This window comes from Doryrhamphus excisus, linkage group LG16 (assembly GCF_037039965.1).
Source record: "Doryrhamphus excisus strain RoL-2023G ecotype Guam linkage group LG16, RoL_Dexc_Guam_v1.1, whole genome shotgun sequence".
In the NCBI taxonomy this organism is placed as follows: Eukaryota; Metazoa; Chordata; class Actinopteri; order Syngnathiformes; family Syngnathidae; genus Doryrhamphus; species Doryrhamphus excisus.
In genome coordinates, this window is record NC_136372.1 from 12,094,960 (window position 1) to 12,117,048 (window position 22,089).

The following is a 22,089-nucleotide window of genomic DNA, read 5'->3' on the forward strand; positions in this document are numbered from 1 at the left end:
TCAGCTAGCATGACTCCCAGTAGACATTTTTGTTTATACGAAGATGACGGACCTCATGCGCATTCATTCTTTCTTCTATAGTTTTGGTGTGTCGTTTATACACAATCATCCATTCCTGTGTGGAAGTGACTATTTACTGATCTGACATTATGCGGACATGATTTTTCTTACAACTTTTTGTGGCCAGGACCTCAGTTTCATTCTTTCCACGAGGTTGCCAGATGGTTATGCCAACCGGTCGACTGAATAGTAGTGTTCAGTAAGAACAACAGCGATGATCATTTCCAAGTATTGGAACAGATCACGGAAGACTTGATTTTGTCTTTATCAGTTTGAGTCTGATTCAAGTTGATTCAAAGCCATGCAGGTTTGAGTGATGAACATCAATTTCAGTGCAGTCTCGTTCTCAGAAGTCACCCCGGACAATGGTTCATCAATAACTTCTCCCCCGGTGTCATCTGCTCATCTCATTGGATGGTATTCCATAGAGAAGCTGGAGTTTCACCCCACAGCCCATAGTCTGGTTTGATCAGTTTGATAGTCTGTAGATCAGTGAGCTTCAGATAGAGCTGTCTTCTTCAAGGGAAAAAGCACCTCAAGGGGCAAAGACTCCTCAGGAGTGTTATGGTCTTGGTTGTGGATGTTCCCAGTGAGGGTGACATAAGCATCCTGAGACTCCAGTAAAGAAGACTGGGAGCACTGTTGTGGCGCCATCAAGCAGTCCGTCACCCAGTGGTTGTGTAGCGCAGTTCTCCATCTCTCTGTCAGAACCCCATCCTGACCCTTCTGCATATCCTCCTCTCTGCATTGGAGAGCTAAAGCCCTGGACCTTTTGGGTGGCAGGGGTGGGGTTGGCGGTGAGGGGTTCAGGCTTAGCTCTGAGAGGACCTCCAGAGATGTGGGATAGTCCTCTGTGTAGAACAACGCTGGGGTCAACCACAGGCCCCCATTTGTCTGCTTTAGCCACTCCTGTGCAAGAATTAAATGGAAGATCAATCACCCAACATTTTAAGGTATAGCGTCTGAGCAATGCATTCATTAGGGTGCTGCAATGACGTCAGCTTCCCTCTGGGTTTCCAAGGCTTGATCAGAGTGGCTAAAAAATGATACGTATATACTGAACATATGGGGGCGGCACGGCGGTCGAGTGGTTAGCGTGCAGACCTCACAGCAAGGAGACCAGGGTTCAATCCCACCCTCGTCCAACTCTGTGTGGAGTTTGCATGTTCTCCCCGTGCATGCGTGGGTTTTCTGCGGGTACTCCGGTTTCCTCCCACATTCCAAAAACATGCTAGGTTAATTAGCGACTCCAAATTGTCCATAGGTATGAATGTGAGTGTGAATGGTTGTTTGTCTATATGTGTCCTGTGATTGGCTGGCCACCATTGGCGACCCTCGTGAGGAAAAGCGGTGGAAAATGAATGAATGAATGAATGAATGAATGAATGAATGAATGAATGAATGAATGAATGAATGAACATATGGGTGCGTGAATTACTTGCAGTTTTCCTTAGTAAACAAGCAGTTTTGTTCCTACTAGCACTGTGTTATAGTTCCAGGACCCCAGGCCTTGTTCTTACCTGAAAGTCTCCACCATAATCGGTAAATAGGCCTTGAAACTTGCCATCTGGAGTTGGAATAGTTGGCCATATCTTCTTTATCAAAAAACTGAAATGATAACAGCAGGTAAATGTATCTTAACATTCCTCTAAGCATCAGCTGATGTGGATACTTTTTTCGTGGTATACAAATCCCGACCTGCGATTGGACACAAGTAGAACAATGAATGACACCAGCAGTAGGATGAAGAACATGACGAGCGTAGGTAACACGATGAGCATGTTGAGTTCTGGAAGAAGCAGCATTAAAAACAACATAAGATGAAGGTTGCATGTGCATTGTCGGCGTAGGGTCACATCGTATCGCCACGTTATTTTGCCATCATCAAGATATTAGCACAACGAAAACTGAAGAATATTTCTTTGTTTAAAATAGAATCATTTGTGGTCAGAAATGGAGATAGAGTAGACCTTTAAAGGTATGTACGTTTTTAACGTATCACAGTGGGCCCCTGCATCTTTATGTTGTATGTGGTAGTATGTGTCCAGACCTGCAGGTGGCGTCTGCATGAACACGGGGTCACTCCACATGCTCCAGTAGCCGTTGTAGCTTATTCCATCCAGCTTTACACGTACCCGCGCTTTGTACTTAGTGCCTGGCTGTAGGCCCCTTAAAATCACCCCAGAACTGGCTTGTACCACCTTTACCTGCAAAAAAAAAATCCCTTTCTCAGTAATAAACTCCATCCAAAAAATACAAAGTAATTGTTTGATCAGGACATAGAAACTCATATTTTAATTTAAATTTAATTCAAATTATTAATATTACATTTTTCCGCTATTTAATTTCCAAAAATGACAACTTAATTTTGTTTTGTTTGTTTCTTACAACTTTTTTCTTTACTAATTTAAGTTTATACTACAGAAGTTTTACATCAGAATATTATTCTAGTAAAATTCAGACTCTTTCTTGTTAGATTACCACTTTTTTCCTTAATATTTGTACTTTATTCTTGTAAAATTGTGTTTATTAAATGACTGTATATTTGTAGGGTCAATAGAAATCATACCTGTGTCACGTGGCTCTCTACCGTTTCATACGAGACCTCGTACATCAAGCTGTCATCCATGTACTTGAGGGCAGGAGGCACCCAGCTGACATTCAGCTGACCTTGCTCACCAGTCGTGCTCACAGTCACGTTAGCGGGAGGATCCAGCAGAACTGGCGTGTATAAACAACACCATAAAAAAAATAGTCAATGTACAGCTCAGCAAGCAACAGATTAATTCTACAGGTTTTGCTTTTTGTTTGTTGACTTTTGCTCCACTTATTTCATTATAGGGACTGAATGTGTGTGTAATGGGTCCTCCAGCTGCCTAGATGGCGCCAAAGCTTTGAATGTCAAGCAAGCTTTTCCTGCAATGAGAATGTCCGTACGTAAGGTACGCCCTACGTAGCACGCATATGGTTAGTTTGTTGTCAGCTAATGATAGCAATTTGACAAAGTTTAGCTATAAACGTTTGCTATCCTCCATTGTAACAACATCATGACTGTAAATTGTACGTCATCTCTCTCAGCCTGTGCCGCCAGTTTGAAAATGATTTGCTACAAATAATGTATCTTTCATTGTCTATCTATGCTAGCGATGCATAGTGACATTCCATGGAGTCCAAATATTTTGTAGGCCACATACTGAAAATACAAGGCTGGAAGGGCCAGTGTGATATTTTATAGCAAAACATATAAATATGCTAAGAGGTTATTGTATAGTTCAAGAAAAAAATGCATGTCAGATTTTTGATATAGGTGAAAAAGCGTGTTCAGGTATGAACAGCACTTGTTGTTTTTTCAATTATTTCCAAATATTTCAAATAATCTACATAAATGTTCTTCTCATCATGTTATGACTTTATTACCAAAATTACAACTTTTTTATGACTTTCAATAAATAACAGTTTTTTCAAATATATGGTAGTAAAATTACGTTATTTTTCTCATGATAAAGTGAGTTTATTCTTGTAAAATTGCGAATTTATTTCTTTTTTTTTTTTTGACTATTTTTGTAAAATTACATTTTTTTTTTCATTTATGCTGTGTTTTTGTTTTAATATTCCAACTTTCCATTTCAGTTTTTCTTCTTGTAAATGTTGTAATTATGACTTTGTTTCCTTAATATTTTGACTTTATTGCAGGGATATCTGATATTGGCATTTTTGCTGAAAAACCGATATGCCGATATTGTCCAACTCTCAATTTTTGATACCGATAACAGCCGATACCAATATGTGTAAGATGACATATCTCCTATGGTGGAGAATTTTTAATATTGGTTTTCATGATCTGGAAAAAATCTGATACCGATATCGCATCGGGCCGATAATTATTGGACTCGACTTTATTCTTATAATATTAAGTTAATGTGAAATTATTGACCTCACAGCTAGGAGACCCTAGTTCAATTCCACCCACGGCCATCTCTGTGTGGAGTTTGCATGTTCTCCCCGTGCATGCGTGAGTTTTCTCCGGGTACTCCGGTTTCCTCCCACATTCCAAAAACATGCTAGGTTAATTGGCAACTGTGAGTGTGAATGGTTGTTTGTCTATATGTGCCCTGTGATTGGCTGGCCACCAGTCCAGGGTGTACCCGCCTCTCGCCCAAAGACAGCTGGGATAGGCTCCAGCACCCCCCGCGACCCTTGTGAGGATAAGCGGTAATTATTAATATTACGTTTTTCCGCTATGTCATTTTCGAAAAATGACAACTTTATTTTGTTTTGTTTGTTTCTTACAACTTTTTTCTTTACTATTTTAACTTTATACTACTGAAGTTTTAAATCAGAATATTATTCTAGTAAAATTCAGACTTTTTCTTGTTAGATTACCACTTTTTTCCTTAATATTTGTACTTTATTCTTGTAAAATTGTGTTTATTAAATGACTGTATATTTGTAGGGTCAATAGAAATCAGTGGTTTCAACACCCCTGTGTAGAGCAACAAATCTGTAGTGGATCATGTTCCACCTCAGAGCTTTCACTGTACTAATTATTCCCACACTAACAATATAACCACGGACTTTCACATGTATAAAAAAAATCACATAAAAAAAAAACAACTTACAGACGAGCTCAACGAGGAGGCTCCGATTGTGTATCAGCCTTGTCTCCCGGTGAACTTCAATGTCCATTTGGACAAACATCTGAGTTTGATTCAGGTGGCAGACGATCAGCTTCTTCCCACTGTGTGCACGGTGGACCGTCAGTAGGCATCTGCTGCTGTTTTCGTTTCTGTTGGGGAAATAGGAAAAAGTTTTGAGGCAAACATTATGGTTGTGGAAAATAAAATGCTGCTACTGCTACTGCTACTGCTACTGCTACTGCTACTGCTACTGCTACTGCTACTGCTACTGCTACTGCTACTGCTACTGCTACTGCTAAAAATAAAAATAAAAATAAAAATAAAAATAAAAATAAAAATAAAAATATAAATATAAATATAAATATAAATATAAATTAAATTAAATTAAATTAAATTAAATTAAATTAAATTAAATTAAATTAAATTAAATTAAATATAAATATAAATATAAATATAAAATAAATGTGCCCTGTGATTGGCTGGCGACCAGTCCAGGGTGTACCCCACCTCTCGCCTAAAGACAGCTGGGATAGGCTCCAGCACCCGCGACCCTCGTGAAAAGCGGTAGAAAATGAATGAATAAATAAAAATAAAAATAAAAATAAAAATAAAAATAAAAATGAAAATGAAAATGAAAATGAAAATGAAAATGAAAATGAAAATGAAAATGAAAATAAAAATAAATGTAATAACATCAACAATAAGCCATAATAATAGATAAACTAAGAATAATAAAAGTGTTATTTTATGTCTCCAGGGCTCTAATAACTTCATAATGACAACCTTTATGATCAGTTTGTGCTTCCGGGATACAAAGGCACCCACTTTCAGAGTAAACACTAAACAGGAAACTGCTAACAGGAAATTTCTATTGGCGGAAAAAAACTTATCATCAATCACACAAAGCATGAACAGCCGTTTGGTTGCAGTAATAAAGAATAAGACAGTAAATTCTTACTGGTAGTTGTATGTGAAAGAGTACTGATCCACAGAACCAGCATTCTCCTCCTCCTCCTCCTCCTCCCAGAAGCAGGTGAAGTCCTTCCTGCCTTCTGCAAAGCATTTTGGTGTTCCTGGTTCTTCTTTCAGCATGATAGAAACTGCGTGGTTGTGGCGCGTGCAGACAAAAATCACGTTTTCATCCTCTCACTTGAAAGGTGCATATTTAAGAATGAAACTTTACCTTTCTTGTCAAAATCTCGCCCAACTTGGACGCTGGAGGTTGCCCTCATGGCGCACACCGTGGCGGAAAGTACCAGCAATCTTCTCAGGTGATCACATGTCATCCTCCTGTCTTCTACGTGAAAACGAAGAGTGTTGTTGTGCACAACATGAGCGCAAACTGACACACAGGCTTGACGTGTGTGTGTGTGTGTGTGTGTTTGAGTGAGTGGGGGTGGGGGGGGGGGTGAGGAGGTTGTCCTGTTTGGGCTTTAGATACCATGGATAGAGCAACACGGTTAGACGGCTGCTCCTCAGCGATAAGGTATGTGAAGAGATGTTTACTGACTCCTAAAAGTCAGAAGAGTAGAAGAGGAGGAACCAGAGCACGCTTGAAAATGTAAAAAAAAAAATATTTACGACTCTGTAAGGGTGGGCGATGCTGCAAATGTTGGTATCGATTCGATACCAGCGATACTGATACTGACTTTTTACTGCAGTATTGATGATTTTTGCCTTTAATTTGTTGATCATGGTTATAATGACCATAAAACACAGGTTTTAGCTAATATACTATATATATACTTTTTAAAATCAACTTGTATGTAACCAATTCAAAAAAAGTGGTTTAAACAAGAGTTCAACAATATATAAATACAACTTAAAATGCATGTAATAGTACTACTGCTAATGATAAAATAAAATAAAATAAAATAAAATAAAATAAAATAAAATAAAATAAAATAAAATAAAATAAAATAAAATGAAATTTAATTTAATTTAATTTAATTTAATTTAATTTAATTTAATTTAATTTAATTTATAAGCCGTAGAAAATGAATGAATTAATAATTTAATTTAATTATATTTTCTAATAAATAGAAAATAATAGTTCTTATAATGAATGTAATATCAACAATAATAATTAATAAATAACAATAATATAATAAATATGTGCAGATTTTTTTTACTTTTTTCCTGCAGTAAATATTATTTATTAAAATTTATTTACCATAAGGTGATAATAATTTATAAATAGGTGATAATACTGGTAAAATATACAAGACTGTATGTACCACTGATCATGTTTTTTTGGTCAAACATTAAGATTTTGCAGTTTGTTTTACAGTCCTTGAATGCACCATAGTTGTGTGCTGTGATAGGCGTTCAGGTTCATAAAAATGCATAGAAACGTCTTTGTGGTGAATGAGTTAATAAGTGTGTGATGCATATTTAGTATTTAAACCTGAATTGTGTCCCGAGTGAACAATGGCAATTGAGGAGAGAGTCATTACAACAGTCCCTCCTCCCTTGCCAACTGGCCTCCATTCTTCTAACTGATGCAGTGCATCAAACAGCGCACTGTTTACCCTCTTAAGAAGCAAACATAAACCGTTTCTTATCGCTTACGCGCCTTGTCTTTCGTTTGACCACCGTTATCGGCGCAGCAGACGAGGCTGTTTCTTCACCCTGATAGGTTGCCGACCCATCCCGGTCTGTTCAAATGCAACTGCGCGCCTCCTTACATCATTAGAGATGAGTCAAATCTGGACTGATGCAAGAAAAGATGCGCTTTACGACGGACTAACAATTCAGATAAGTTTGAAAAGTGGAGGGTTAGCAGAGGGAAGTGGCGGCAGGGAAGGGAAGGTGAGGAAACGACTGTGGTATAGCTGGGTCCGTAGATAAAACACAAGAAAGACAAAAGCCCTGCTTGAAAATGGCCCCCAAACACATGTTAATCTCGTTATTTCTGCTGTGGAAAACAACATTGAAAAGGCAAATTTCCTGTTAGATTTGTGCTCCAATGTTGACATACAGTATGGACACTCCAGTGGTGTGAAAAGTGTTTGCCCCATTCCTGATTTCTTATATTTTTACATTTTTGTCACACTTAAATGTGTCAGATCATCAAACTAATTTAAATGTTAGTCAATGACAACACAACTGAACAAAAAAGGCAGCTTTAAAACCAAACCTACATGGACCTACATGAAAAAGTGATGGCCCCCAAACCTAATAACTGGTTAGTCCACCCTTAGCAGCAACAACTGCAATCAAGCGTTTGTGATAACTTGCAATGAGTCTCTTCCAGCGCTGCGGAGGAATTTTGTCCCGCTCATCTTGTTGTCATTCAGCCACATTGGAGGGTTTTCCAGCATGAAGCGCCTTTTTAAGGTCATGCCACAGCATCTCAATAGGATTCAGGTCAGGACTTTGACTAGGCCACTCCAAAGTCTTCATTTGGTTTTTCTTCAGCCATTCACAGGTGGACTTGCTGGTGTGTTTTGGATCATTCTCCTGATGCAGAACCCAAGTTGGTTTCAGCTTGAGGTCACCTTCAGGATTTTATGGTCTTCCAGGTCCTGAAGCAGCAAAACAGTCCCAGACCATCACACTACCACCACCATATTTTACTGTTTGTATGATGTTCTTTTTATGAAATGCAGTGTTAATTGAGACTAGCCTTAATGTTATTTTTGTTCAGCAGTGGTTTTTAGTCTCGGAACTCTTGACCTTAACTGATGTAAGTGAGGCCTGCAGTTCATTGGATGTTGTTGTGGGGTCTTTTGTGACCTCTTGAATGAGTCATCACTGCGCTCTTAGGGTAATTTTGGTTGGCCGGCCACTCCTGAGAAGGTTCACCACTGTTCCATGTTTTTGCCATTTGTGAATTTGTGGCTCTCACTGTGGTTTGCTGGAGTCCCAAAACTTTAGAAATGGCTGTTTCAAACCGACCGAAAGTAATCTCAGTTGTGTTTTTACATTTGCTGAGAGACAGACGCGTTGTATCAATCGTTCAACTGTTCCTTAATGTTACGCACATCCGCATTTATAAACTTTAATCTCGTAATATTATGACTTTATTCTCATATTATTCTCATCATTTTTTTACTTTATTGCCATAATATAATTTTTTCCTGCAACTTAATTTTGCAAAAATTGTGTTTTGTTTGTTTCTCGGTTCCAACTTTTTGTCTTAATATTTTGACTTTATTCTTTTAAAATTACTGCTGATTTTTCTATTTTTGCTGCTAATTTTTTGTAGTTTTGGTGTGAAATTGGATACGCAACCCAACAGGAGGTCATCAAATCAAACGCCTCCCTTACTCACAGTGCAACCAAACGCCTCCCTTACTCACAGTGCAACCAAACATAACACAATGTACCCGTGGGTATCAACATACTCCACATGCAAAATAATACTCTTTTATAACCCACGAGACATGCCGGATAGCTTCCTGTTAGGAAAGTGTGTGCATGGGCTTCCCAGCATGCATTGCGGGTGATAAATCTGTATGGAATGTTATTGTTTTGCCTGTATGTTAGTGTCAAATTGTTTATTTCGATATTAAATTAGCAAATGCTGAATCACAAATATGTGGGGATCCACAGTAGAGTTTAATGAATACATGCCTGATAAACTAGTATCTTTGTACGTGCAATTGTACGTGTGTCCTGAATGCAGCTCTTGTAATATCAACACAAGTGGCCACATTTCCTTTCACACACAGAAATATGATTGACCACATGATTTACTGTATGCTTCCCCCAGCGGCTAGTTATGTGACAGTTTTTCCAGTGTTTAACCACTTCCTCACAGAGCTTGACATACTCTGTGTTGTAATTTTCTGTGACTCCTGAGAGAAAGGCCATAAGAATCAAAAGCACACAATAAATAAGACTAATAACAGCCTAAGGAAACCTTTATCGGAATCGAGCTATATCCACATAACATTGATTTTTGTTGGTCGGAGGTCTGCAGTTACACATACAATATTTACTTTGTTTTTGGAACACGTTAGCTAATTGGGTCCCAGTTAAACTAGATTACAGCAAATCTTCCACATCAAAATATAGATAATAATGAAACATGTTTTCAAATGTTAATTCATACTGACTAACATGAGTGAACATTATTGTTGACAGCCACCAGAGGGTGCTCTAGGCTTGTGACAAGGACAAATACGCTGCTATTATGTGGAATGAGATCGGGAATTCGGTGAACTTGTTTGTCAATACAGGAAATACGGTAATATGTATCCAATGCAAGAGTTGTTTCCGTATGGAATTCCTCATTTATAAATGAGGCATTTTTGTAGTTACCTGCTTGTAATACTCATAAATGTGTTTTTTTTACAGTTATTAGAGCCCTCTAGACATGACATACGTAACACCCCTTTACACTTGTATTGCTCAATATACTAGACATACTAACACATGTAAGGCATTAATAAGATATATTAAGACTGGGCTGTACTTCCTACAGTGGCTATTGTCTCATCAGTGTATCATTAGTGACACCTAGTGACCAGTGTAGTACATTACATATGACATCTTTCCATCTGTGAATAATGACAATGTGATACAGTTCTCTTTATGTTTAATCCTTTGATAAATATTTGACATTCCAGTACTGTCATTATAAAGCGGTACATATCAAAGTACAATTATACATCTTATCCTATATATGATGCTAACTGAATACCTCTCTGACAATATCAATCAAAATGCATTTTTTTTCAGAATGGCAGAATTTTTTCAGACAATTTTTCGTTGTATTATTGGACTGTCAGCCCAACACAGAGCACATGGGTTGAGTCTTCAGAAGAAAAGAAGAGGAAGGGCCTTCTACGGGGAGGAGCTGGGGTCTCTAACAGTGATGATGATTATCTCAGCCTTAGTGCTGGGTGTGGCTGCAGTGAACAGAAAAGGAAAAGGAGCAGCCATTCCCGCAGTTGGAGGCACAGAGAAGTTGATTACCGGCATTTAGTGTGTGTGAGGTTTAGCAAGCACAGCCTCCATTGTTAACGGAAGACGAGTCTTTCAGGCTTTGGTTCCTGTGGTTGGACACTAAGCTTATGTCTCCCTCAATGCTCTCGTTCATTTTGTCGCAGATGACGTCCACGAGTCGCTCGAACACCTGCTTGACGTTGATGTTGTCCTTTGCACTGGCCTCGAAGAACTGGAAACCTGATGGGGAAAGATATTGAAATACAGTCAAACCCTGTTTACGTTAGTCTGCGTTAGCCCTGTCGACGTCGACATACATCAAGGGGGTGTCCAAACTTTTTCCACCCAAGGCTACAAAGTGAAAAATAAAAGGGTAGAAGGGACACTTTGGTATTTTGTGAAGCGATACTCTAAGAAATTATATATATGTCAAGAAAAACTGCATCTCAACTTTGTGATAGAAAAAGCTTATTGTTTGTATGAACTGCATTATTTACTAACCGCCCCTCCCTTATTTCTATATTTTTAACTATTTCAACTTCCTTCTCGTAATAATATTGACGTCATTCTTATATTTTTACTTTATTCCCATAATAGAATAACTTTTACATTCATTAGGGTGCTGCAATGACGTCAGCCTCTCTCTGGGATCATCTGACTCCCTCTGGTGGACAGAAACAGTATTGCAGCACCATCCATCATTTTCTATGCTGCTTGCACTACGGGAAAACTTTGAATTGTTGTTTTTCTATTTTTAAAGTTGTCCATAGGTATGAATGTGAGTGTGAATGGTTGTTTGTCTATATGTGCCCTGTGATTGGCTGGCCACCAGTCCAGGGTGTACCCCGCCTTTCGCCTGAAGACAGCTGGGATAGGCTCCAGCACTCCCGCAACCCTCATGAGGATAAGCGGTAAAAAATGAATGAATGAATGAAAGTCATATTGGTACAGATACCTTTTGGGTGTTAAGTTGCTGTGTGATGAATTTTTTTTTTTTAATGTTGCAGCAGTTGCAAGAAACATGTAGCGGTTGGTCTCATGCAGGACTATTCTCCAACTCCTCACAACAAGTGGATACTACGACAACTAATAAAAAAATCCTTTATTATCTATCGCCCATTGTCTGAAACAGTTTTCTACCTCAGAGGTACTAAAAGATCCAAGCACCATGTTCAACATTCACAACCATGGAGGCTTACATACCAAGTTCCTCTGCCAGACGCTGACCGTCTTCTCTGGGAATAAGCCTGTCATCTTCAAGGTCACACTTGTTACCGATTAGGATCACCTGAGCGTTGTCCCATGAGTATGTTTTAATCTGCGTCGCCCTGTACAACACATTAACATGGTCATAAAACACCAACCGAGAGCACGATCCACACGCAAAGCCATAAAGCACACACAGGTATCCAAATCCAACGTGTGTAAACAGCAGTAAATGAATACGTAACATTCATGTTTGTAAACTAGTTGATCGCTAACCCACCAGTCTTGAACGGCGCTGAAGGAATCCTGGTTGGTGATGTCATACATGAGCAGGAATCCCATGGCGCCTCGGTAGTAGGCCGTGGTGATAGTCCGATAGCGCTCTTGTCCTGCTGTGTCCTGCAAACACAAATGTACATTGGAAATCATAATATTCTGATTGAATAAAATGTTCATTTATTGAAAATAGGCATTTTTTTCTGTTCTTACAGTGTCAACCATTTTAACCACAAGATAAGATAAGAGCAAGCAGGGAGGTTACGGTGATGCTTGTCCAAATGGACATTTGAATTCAATGGGACCGTTTCAGGTTTCACCTGTTTTACACCACAAGGGGGCACTATTGCTTCAACCGTTGCTATTGTGCTGCATTGTTCTTTTTCCACTGAGGGCTGCACACTAAAAAAAATCAAAAAGATACGGAGGGGTACCTTTATATATTATTTTCATTATTATTAATTATATTAATTTTCTTTCATTATTATTAATTATGTTAATTTTCCTTCATAATGATGACATATTATCATGACGGCTTCACAGTGTTGCCTCCCCACAGAGTCTGACGTTCTTTTATAACTTTATTGTCACCTGAACACATCAACAGCGGTGCAAACACCGTATATGTATCTTTCACTCACAAACATGTCTTCATCGTCCATTCATCATCCGAACAACACTTCCTTGTTTTCACGAGACCACCGCGAGATGCATTCACTGACACTCCAAACATTATGTATTTGTGATGTAAATAAGCCGAAATAAAAAGAAAATCAATAAATGTATCAACTTATCACTGATTTTGTAACTCTTTCATGTGAAATTATAATTTAAGTGTGCTCACAGAACTTAAATTGCTAAAAAAAAAAAAAAAAACAGTTAAAGTGTGATTCAAATGTTCTTCTAAGGGAAATGTGTGCTGTATTCTAGCTTGATTTAGCATTTCAGTTCATTTGGAGCTGTTAATACGTACTATTATGAATATTTCTATGTTGTAATTGATCTTTCTTTCAATAAAATACCGTAAAAATTGGCATATTTCTGACATAGTAGTGATTAAGGTGATTAATAAAAATGAATTAGCAAACTGTGATTAATATAATATAAAAACATTATTTGACAACCCTTTTTACAGTTTTTGTATCAAATATTTACATTTGTTTACCCGTAAATACCTATATTTGGCTTTTTGTTTAAAAAAAAAAAAAAATATATATATATATATATAATTTTTTTTCCCGTGTTTTTGTGTTAAGTCTGGCCCCTGGCTGCACATTCAATTTGTATATGCCTGTTGTTACGTGTATTGGGAAGTTGTATGCTTTCATATCTAATCCCAGTTTAAGAGCAGAGTCTAACAAAATGATCAGATTTAGATAAGTGCTCCATCCACTATCATGTGTGCTCTCATCAAACCAGAACATCTAACTTACACGGTCATCAACTTGCACTGATAACAAACACGTTACAGTCGCAGAAAAAGAAGTCAGAGTTAGGAACTACAAGAAAGAACCGTTTGCACGTGACGTGTGAGTCCGTAGTTGGAAATGATGTTGTGTATTTGCACATGGACAAAAAAGAAAAAAAGGGGGAGGCTGAGATGGAGTTGGTTACTTGGTAACATGTCTTTCATTTGCATCAGGGGCGTGTGTGTTGTCTGATGTTTCCTAACACAGTCAAGAGGTGAGGGTTGTCCAGGTAACATCGGGGGGCATTCTGGGGTACGAATGTTCCATGACAGTCGGGATTTTTCAACGGAGAGAAGTGTCACCGCCCAGTAGCTTCATACTGTATATTCTTTTTATTAGCTTCTTATTGATGCTTGAAATTTGTTTTGAAAGCATTGAACTGAAGGTAATGAAATATTTAACACAATAAAAGAGTAAAAAGATTCAGAAGGGCCACTTTGAAACATTTTGTACATTAAAGACACTAAAACACCATTCAAATACATAGCATATGAATAATAATATCACATTTTTAGAATTTGCAGAGGGACGACACTAGCTAACCGCTAGTTTCAGCGTCATTCACAGACGGCGGAGTGGATACCTAGCTCTCAATTTCACTACAAAGACTCAACAAGATGCTCGTTTGCCATCAATATTCTTTAGCTTAGGACTGGGGCACAAGCCTTGAATGTGCTGGAAGATACAGCCATCCCAAGGAGAGCAGACATTGTGTTGTTGACAGAACTAGCATAAGTTTTAATGCATGATCACATCATATATATCAAACCATGCAACATTGTTAAAGGTTTTTTTAGAGGGCTTCATAGTCGAAATAGGTGTGACTGCTTCTTTTTCTATTTTTGTTGTTGTTGTCTTTTAGTTTTCTGTTGTTGACAGAACAAGCATAAGTGTATCAATCAGTGTACATATTAATGCATGATCACAGCATGTATATCAAACTATGCAACGTTGTTTTCTTAGAGGGTCTCATAGTCGAAATAGGTGTGTCCCAATGTCGTGTATTGTTAGCTAGCTCATATTAACTTGTTTTCTCTTGTTATAATGCATAGAAATTGAATTTTTTGTAATATTCTAACTTTATTCCCATAATTTTATTCATTTGTTCCTCATAATATTACACCTTTGAAAAAAACTAATTTTGACGTTTTTTTCTCCTCCCTGCATTACCTTCATCCTCCTCATATTTTGACTTTATTCTTGTCAAAATGACTGCTTCTTTTTCTATTTTTGTTGTTGTAACTATGCAACGTTGTTAGAGGTTTTCTTAGAGGGTCTCATAGTTGAAATAGGTGCTCATATTAACTCTTTTTCTTGTGTTATCATGCACAGAAAAGGGAAACATACATTTAGTTTTGTAATATTATAACTTTATTCCCATAATATTTTGACTTTTTCCCAACCTACTTTTCAAAACATTAAAATTTTTATTAATTTGTTCCTAATAATATTACACCTTATAATATTACTACACCTTATTACCCCTGCATTACCTTTTTCCTCCTCATAGTTTGACTTAATTCTTGTAAAAATGACTGCTTCTTTTTCTACTTTTGTTGCTGTTGTCTTTAAGTTATCTTGTTATTTTTAGAGTGTGCTGCAGACCAATACAATAAACATTTGTGGGCCTCAAATGGCCCCGGGGTTGCACTTTGGACAACCCTGTGTTGGTGTCCTAAGATATACATATCTCAGTAGTACTTCAACTCAAAGGGAGGGTATGAAACACATGAAAACATGTCCGTCCCCTCGGTGTGAAGATGGTAAATTAGCAACACTGTAACGTTCTCTGGTGCGTATGAGGTATGTTAAGAAGTAGGGCTATGATGCCATCTAGTGTATGGAGTTGAAACGACAAGCTCCATTATAATGTGTTCATGAGTAAATGAATGAATGAATGGGAAACACTGCTACTGTTGCTGCTGTGGTCAGTGAGTGTATGTGCAGTTGGGTTTACGCTCTGTGTGTGTGAAAGGTGTGTGTTTGCGCAGAGATCAGAACACACATCTCCACGCCAGGGAGAAAGGATGTAACACAGTGTGCACACAGTGTGTACATGCACTTGTACATGACTCCCCGGCGCAGAAGGGCCATGTGGCGCATTATCAGTCTAGCATGTTTCCGTGATGCACAAAGCGGTTGACTAGCAGCTGGCGGGGAGGGATCATCAACAAAAAACCTGGTGACATCTCTGAAAAGGGAGCTGGCGTGGATTTGATCATGCACGCAAACTCCTCTGTACACACGTTCACTCCCTTGAAATACAAGCTACCGTGGCACTCCATCTTCAATATGGCTGTGGCACATGTTGATAGGAGACTTCCTCTGCTTCCTGAACTTAGGGAAATACCAGCCTGTGTGCCAAGAAACAGCACCAGCAGTCGGAACAGAACCGGGGCGACAAGTAAGCCCACATTCTCAGAAATCCTTCATACTGCATTTACCTGACACGCACATACGGTAATATAACCGTTTTACACAATTCCTTCCATGCATCATTTTACAAAAGCGTGAAAGTGTTTGTGTGTTTTGGTGTGGGATCTATGTCTGGGTCAACTCCTGGGGATCAATGCAGTCGCTCACATATTGTTAGTTCAAGTGAATCATGTGTTTGACCAGTCTTATCAATGTATATCAAGCAGGGTGGGAGGAATTGAACATTAATACCCAGATATTATCATATCTTGTCTATGGTGTTTGATGGACAAATAATACAAATCTCATCCGGTCCGACAAACGGAATGTTTCTACCTTTTTCCGTTCTTTAGTAATCAACAGTGGAACATGGGTACGTTTCAGGAAAATATCAGTTCCCGACTAAAAAAGGGAGGAAACCAGCTTTTGGTGAAATTATATTTTCAAGCATAACTTTCACTTCACTAACCAAATACCTTAAATTTGACCTATTATGCTCATTTTTCAACCCTTTGTATTGAGTTGTGGACTCCCATAGAGCAGCTACATACAATAACCCGCACAGAAAACGTTTTAGATCTTCCAGAACCTGCACCTATTCCAGTTGTATCTCCTTTCATTCGTGTTTCATATCATGCCCACTCTGTTGTGATTGGTCACACGCTCAAAATGCTTCCTAACTATGAACCATATAAGGAAGTCCGTCCTCTGTGACATCACAAAGGCATAGTTTTACCCCGCCTTTTGAAACCGAGTGTTTTGAGCCATCCTAAACTTCTTTCAGGGCTCACTTCCAAATGCGCGAATCTCATTATCTGAGACTTTGACATTATTTAACATGAGAATACAACATTGTAACTACATTTATAGGTAGTTAGGTCCCTTTTAACAATTATGCCACGCCATGAACAACACAAAAAATGGTTGTTTTACATGAAAATAACACCATGAACTATTTACAATTTTCACATTTGGACCTGAACTGTGTATGTGTACGCGTTTGCATGAAAATTTCCCTTGTGCGTGCTACACGGCTCCATGCTTTTTCACTTCCTGGTTGCCGTGGATCGCTCCATTACATGGGAAAAATGCATGTCGAGCTCTTATGAAAGGCACGTTTTTGCAGCTTAAAACTGCACTACACATGATCTCTTCTGTTGTGCAGTTGCATCATCGCCTCTTTTTGCCTCTTGCGCGAAAAAAAACTAAAAGACACATTACATATGTTTTTGGTAGCCAATGACTTAGCAAGGAATAAGGCACAACTCATAGACTTTGAGCACACAGCGGCATTAGCATGCACCAGTAAACTAAGCTGACCTAGCTACTGTAGCTTTCGCTATTCTTCTTCTAAAAGTTTTTTCGCCAACTTAGCTAACGTTTCAGACCCGTTACATCGAATGGAAATTAGCATTGTGTTGAATCGAGCATATTTACTCCAATTTATTATATGTCCTTTCAACATAAACAAGAGAGGATTGCTGCTTAAAAAAGTGACATGACTCAGGTTTTTCTTAATGTGCTATCAAGATGCAAAATAAGGGTCTGTTTAAAATGAGGAAGTCATGTTTTTTTTTGCACAACAAGTCCTAAAAATGTTGACTTTAAAGCTTCTGGTGTAAAGAAAATGCATGGCTCAAGAGTTAAAAAAACAATATTAGCCCAGATGTGCATGTGTTCTATTGTATTTTACAAAAGAGAAGAAGAAAACCCTCACCCAGATCTGCAGTTTGATCCTTTTGTCATTGCGGAAGACGGTCTTGACCTTGAAGTCAATGCCCACGGTGCTGACAAAAGCCGAAGTGAAGGAGTCGTCCGCGTATCGGAACAAGAAGGAGGTTTTGCCCACGCTGCTGTTGCCAATGATGAGCAGCTTGAACATGTAGTCAAAGTTCTGGTCAGCCGCATCCTTCTGGGATGGTGGCTGTTGGAGCCGCGACTCACTTGACGCCATCTAGAGAGGGAAGAGACAAAAATTTAAATAGAAGGTAAAATCATTTCTGCTGTGAGGATCCACAAATCCGTATGAGTAATAACAATCTATGAGTAATTTTTGCTGATATCTTCCATTTAAAATGTTCATATAGTCTTTAAAGTAACAATAAATCATACATATACCATAGTAATGCGCCTACTTTGGTAGTCTATAATACTGGTGGACCAGCTCAGCTTAAGTTACTGCAGCTTTAATTGTTTTTAGCATTGTTTTAATTTGCTTGTTGGTTTGATCAAGTGAGTCATTGGTTAGGCCCTAGACCAGGGGTGCCCAAAGTGCGACCAGGGGGCCTTTTGGGGCACCGTGGCTGCTTTTTTTTTTATTGCTCATTCCACAACTACATTCCAAAAAAGAAATTTAACAAAACACAATATTTCCAAAAATACTAACATTAAAAAAGTAATTTCATGAGAACAATATTTGTCATATTATGAGTTTTATAAGACGTAATATTACGACAAAACAATTAATTAATTTGTAATTTTTGGAAAATGCGGTAGCGGAAAATGTTTGTAATGTTGCAAGAATAAAGTCAAAATATTATGAGATTAAATAGGTAATAGAAAATTTACACGAAGAAAGTTGAAATGAGTGGGAGAACTTAAAGAAACTGCTGGAATTTTATGAAAACAAAGTCAAAATAATATTAGAAAAAAAAATTATTTTATCAAAATAAACTCAGGAAAAATAATTTTAGTAGCAAAGAGTTGACATATCAAAGAAAAGAAATATGTTGTAAAAGTTAGAATACTATGGGAAAAATCAAAATATGATAGGGATAAAGTTGAGGAAGAAGCTTGAAATATTTTAGAACCTTTTAAGCAAAAATTGAGGAAAAAAAGAGCAGCAACAGAAGTTCATACTAATAATCATATTTTTTTTCTTTTCTTTGAATCAATATAAAAATAACAGTCACAACATGTCAGGAAAGAGGCAAAAAAGTCAGTCACTATTAAGCTGTTGTGTGTGAAGATCTTGTTTTGCCTAAAAAACGGCTAAGGACATTAAAAAAAAAATCTAATTTGAGAGACTGAAATCAGGGGATAATAAAAAAATACCAAAATAATTGGAATATGGATGAATCATTGATTCATTTTTGCAGATAATACTATAATACTGGAGGAAAAGGATATGTGATACTTTAAAAGGTACCACAATAATAGTATGTTAAAAGTTTTTCAGTGATAAGAGTTACAAAGATGAAGAGTTTCCAAAACACAGTCGTAAAATGAACCACAATCAATCTGCTGTTGCAGTCCAGAAGTTAAAGTGTATTTGGGATTGGATTTTTCCAAATTAAAGCGGAAGCGACTCGTGCACACAAATTACAGTGGCTTTCGGCCATCTGTCCATCAGTGGCTTCTGTATCAGCAGACCTCATCACAGCTTCCACGCCCCTACACAAACTGCTGATCAATCAATGCGGCTCGGGGCCTCCCTCTTTGATGAGACTCGTTTCCGTGGAGACCAAACCGGGACTCAGCTGCCAGCGAGGCCCATTAGCGGCCAAAGCGGCTAGTTAGTTCAGCTTTTAACTGGCCATAAGGAAACCTCCGGAGCAAGCCAGCGATATCTGTAGTACACAAGATTGGAGGAATTGGATCTGCCAAAACCATTTGATGTGATGGCTGGAGGAAAGTAGTAGTTGTGAGTAGTTTGACTTCTTGTTATCACTGCAAGACATTTTCAATATCAGCATGAATGCAAATGACATCATTCAGACATATGCAGAGGGTGTACATTCGGCACTGATACAAACACTTCTCTCTTCAATTGCCATTGTTCACTCACAACACACTACAGCCCGATATAGACCCCACATACGCATTTAAAGGATATTATGTATAGGTACTCAACACTAATAATTGATAACATAAGATAATAGATAGAACCAAGAGAACCAAGAGTCACAGTGTAGCCTTTAGCCTGGTCATCAGGCTAGCACTGGAGGCTAGCAGGCATTTCTCCACATAATCCACACTGCTTGCGGTAACACAACTATGGTGCTTTCAAAGACCGCCAGAGTGTGAAATCACAATGCTTGACAAAAAAAAAAAACATGTAAAAATTGTGGGCTTTTTTCCCCGAAATTACCATGCCCTGTATTAATAAATGAATGAGACGTATTTTCTGCTGTTTTGTGGTGCAGTGAATGCTGAATCATGAATGTATGGGGATGCGCGCTACTCTGTATTTTATGATTGCTGCAGTTTACAGTGTTGTGGAACTTTTTTGCAACAAATGAAGGGAAAACAAAAAAAGTTTTTGTACATATTTGCCTGTGTTGTGCATTGTTTCCGGGACTTTCTCTACACTCCAGCCTGTGCACCGACTGATGTTGCAATGGCAGTTTGCACAAATAGACACAAAACAACACCTTCACAACCTATAAATCACAAAACAAAATAAAAATAAAAAATAAAATTTTAAAAATAAACAAGAAAAAATAATTTAAAAAATTATAAAAAAAACTATACTAGGAAAGCAGGAAGTGAACAAATGTAACAGTTACTGATTGTAAAAGTACCAGATGGAGGGGTAGGATTTAATAAGCTTTGCTTCTTCCTACTCCTTTTGGACATGTGGAACTGTGAACTGATTATGTGATCACTCAATTGTAATCTGATGCATGTTCAAATGAAATAAAACCATTACCATAAATTGTCTCTCTGGAATGCATGAAATAGTACCTCCAATTCTCAAGTCTTCTTAATCCCCCAAAGACATTCCCCACATCACATGATGTGTTAAAAGGTCTCTGAGTGTGGATCCGCCCGCTTTAAAACTAACATTTCCTCATGTGTTCCCATCAGCACATCCTAAGCCTGAGGTTAACCCAGTCACACGTCCTTCGTGTTTACCGTGCGCCTCACATGGCCTACAGACAAGTACCTCATATGAGACATTTGCATCCACTTGTTGCTTGCGATGTGACATTCAGCATCCTCCTATATTGCTTCATTCTGTGGCTGTCAACTTCCCACTAACATATATGCAATGTGTCAAAAGCAGCTACACCATTATCTTCAAGGTGCACAGGAGTTGCATTTTCTCCAGGAAAAGAGCTTGATGGCTGTTTGCTGAGCCAGGAAGAGCCTGCTTCTGACCCCCCCTAGGAATTGTCTATCTGCCATTATTGATCCTGTGTCTGCTGTCACATCTGTTCTCTCATTAAAGGGAGCAAACACTGAGGAGCCATAAACATTCATTTCTAAAGCCAGTCTGCTCACTTTTTGCCAGCTTTTTACCCTGTAAATAATATTTAAAACACCCACAAAATGTACTTTATGTTGATGTCAAACACACCCACAGGAAGAGGGTGCAGGGAAATAACAAAATAACACAAGGAAGCAGCATACCGTCATAAAGATGAACACGCTATCTTCCCTCCACCAGTGGGGAGATGTCGAGTTCAGGACCAAAGGGAACCCGGAAAAGTCGACTTCTTCACCGGCAAGAGCGAAGCAATACAGCGGTCTGTGCTAGCTTCCGGATCCCAGCCGCTGGAGCTCCTTGTGTGTGTGTGTGTGTGTGGTTCAGTTAATGTGGAAAGTGAAGCAACCGTCAGCCACCTGAGGCTGTGTGTGTGTGTGTGTGTGTGTGTGTGTGTGTAAGACAGACGCTCGACAGGCTGGTTGGTTCACAGTGCGAGAACTACACACACGCCCCCCCGAAAAAAGAGTTCGTTCATGCACTAGTAAGGATGTGTTTAACCCTGAACTGAATCGGGACATACGGGTACTCGTCTGTGTTAACTCGTTCAATTACTCGCTCCTGTTACTGCTAGCGAAATTCGAAAAAGGAAGTCAGGTAACATATCATGACGTGGATAAACGAGGGACAATTCGAGGGAGGCGGTGGAACTTGTTGTGACAGTTAAGTGGAGTACCCGATTCACACAAGATTCTTTTCATGCCCTCTTGACGAGTCAGTTGAGTACCCGATTTATTTCAAAGAGATGAGAAAGGTAAAAAAAAAAAGTAACCGAGTTTCCCGTCACTAACATGTACTATGTGCGAGTTATTAACGAACTGGTCATAACTCACGACTTTTACTCTTTCGGTACGCAAGAGTGTTAACTCGTTCACTTACTCACCTGCTACCGCTAGCTAAAAAAAACAAACTCCCCAGGTTT

The 22,089-nt window shown here is 38.5% G+C and overlaps 2 protein-coding genes across 2 annotated transcripts; both read right to left on the minus strand.

The window, feature by feature from the left end:
• Nucleotides 1–548: 548 nt before the first annotated feature.
• On the minus strand, nt 549–6,079 carry epor (erythropoietin receptor). Its single transcript, XM_058049771.2, has 8 exons — nt 5,881–6,079; nt 5,656–5,797; nt 4,680–4,846; nt 2,630–2,781; nt 2,111–2,267; nt 1,759–1,849; nt 1,581–1,668; nt 549–969 (listed from the first exon to the last, which is right to left on the minus strand). Exons 1-8 carry the CDS (start codon nt 5,981–5,983, stop codon nt 550–552), a joined length of 1,320 nt encoding a protein of 439 aa, XP_057905754.2. The 5' UTR covers nt 5,984–6,079; the 3' UTR covers nt 549.
• Nucleotides 6,080–10,225: 4,146 nt separating this feature from the next.
• On the minus strand, nt 10,226–21,772 carry rab3db (RAB3D, member RAS oncogene family, b). The gene is made up of 5 exons (XM_058049760.2): nt 21,314–21,772; nt 17,676–17,912; nt 12,079–12,197; nt 11,796–11,920; nt 10,226–10,832 (listed from the first exon to the last, which is right to left on the minus strand). Exons 1-5 carry the CDS (start codon nt 21,317–21,319, stop codon nt 10,645–10,647), a joined length of 675 nt encoding a protein of 224 aa, XP_057905743.2. The 5' UTR covers nt 21,320–21,772; the 3' UTR covers nt 10,226–10,644.
• Between the last annotated feature and the right edge of the window lie 317 nt (nt 21,773–22,089).

Coding starts and splice junctions, on each gene's coding strand:
- epor (XM_058049771.2), bottom strand. CDS start 5,983: ATGACATGTGATCACCTGAGAAGATTGCTGGTACTTTCCGCCACGGTG. Junction 2,268..2,629: donor TAGAGAGCCACGTGACACAG/GTATGATTTCTA, acceptor TTTTTTTTGCAG/GTAAAGGTGGTACAAGCCAG. Junction 1,850..2,110: donor CATGCAGACGCCACCTGCAG/GTCTGGACACAT, acceptor TGCTTCTTCCAG/AACTCAACATGCTCATCGTG.
- rab3db (XM_058049760.2), bottom strand. Junction 12,198..17,675: donor GGATCAAACTGCAGATCTGG/GTGAGGGTTTTC, acceptor TTGTGTTTGCAG/GACACAGCAGGACAAGAGCG. Junction 11,921..12,078: donor TTCAGCGCCGTTCAAGACTG/GTGGGTTAGCGA, acceptor TGTGTTGTACAG/GGCGACGCAGATTAAAACAT.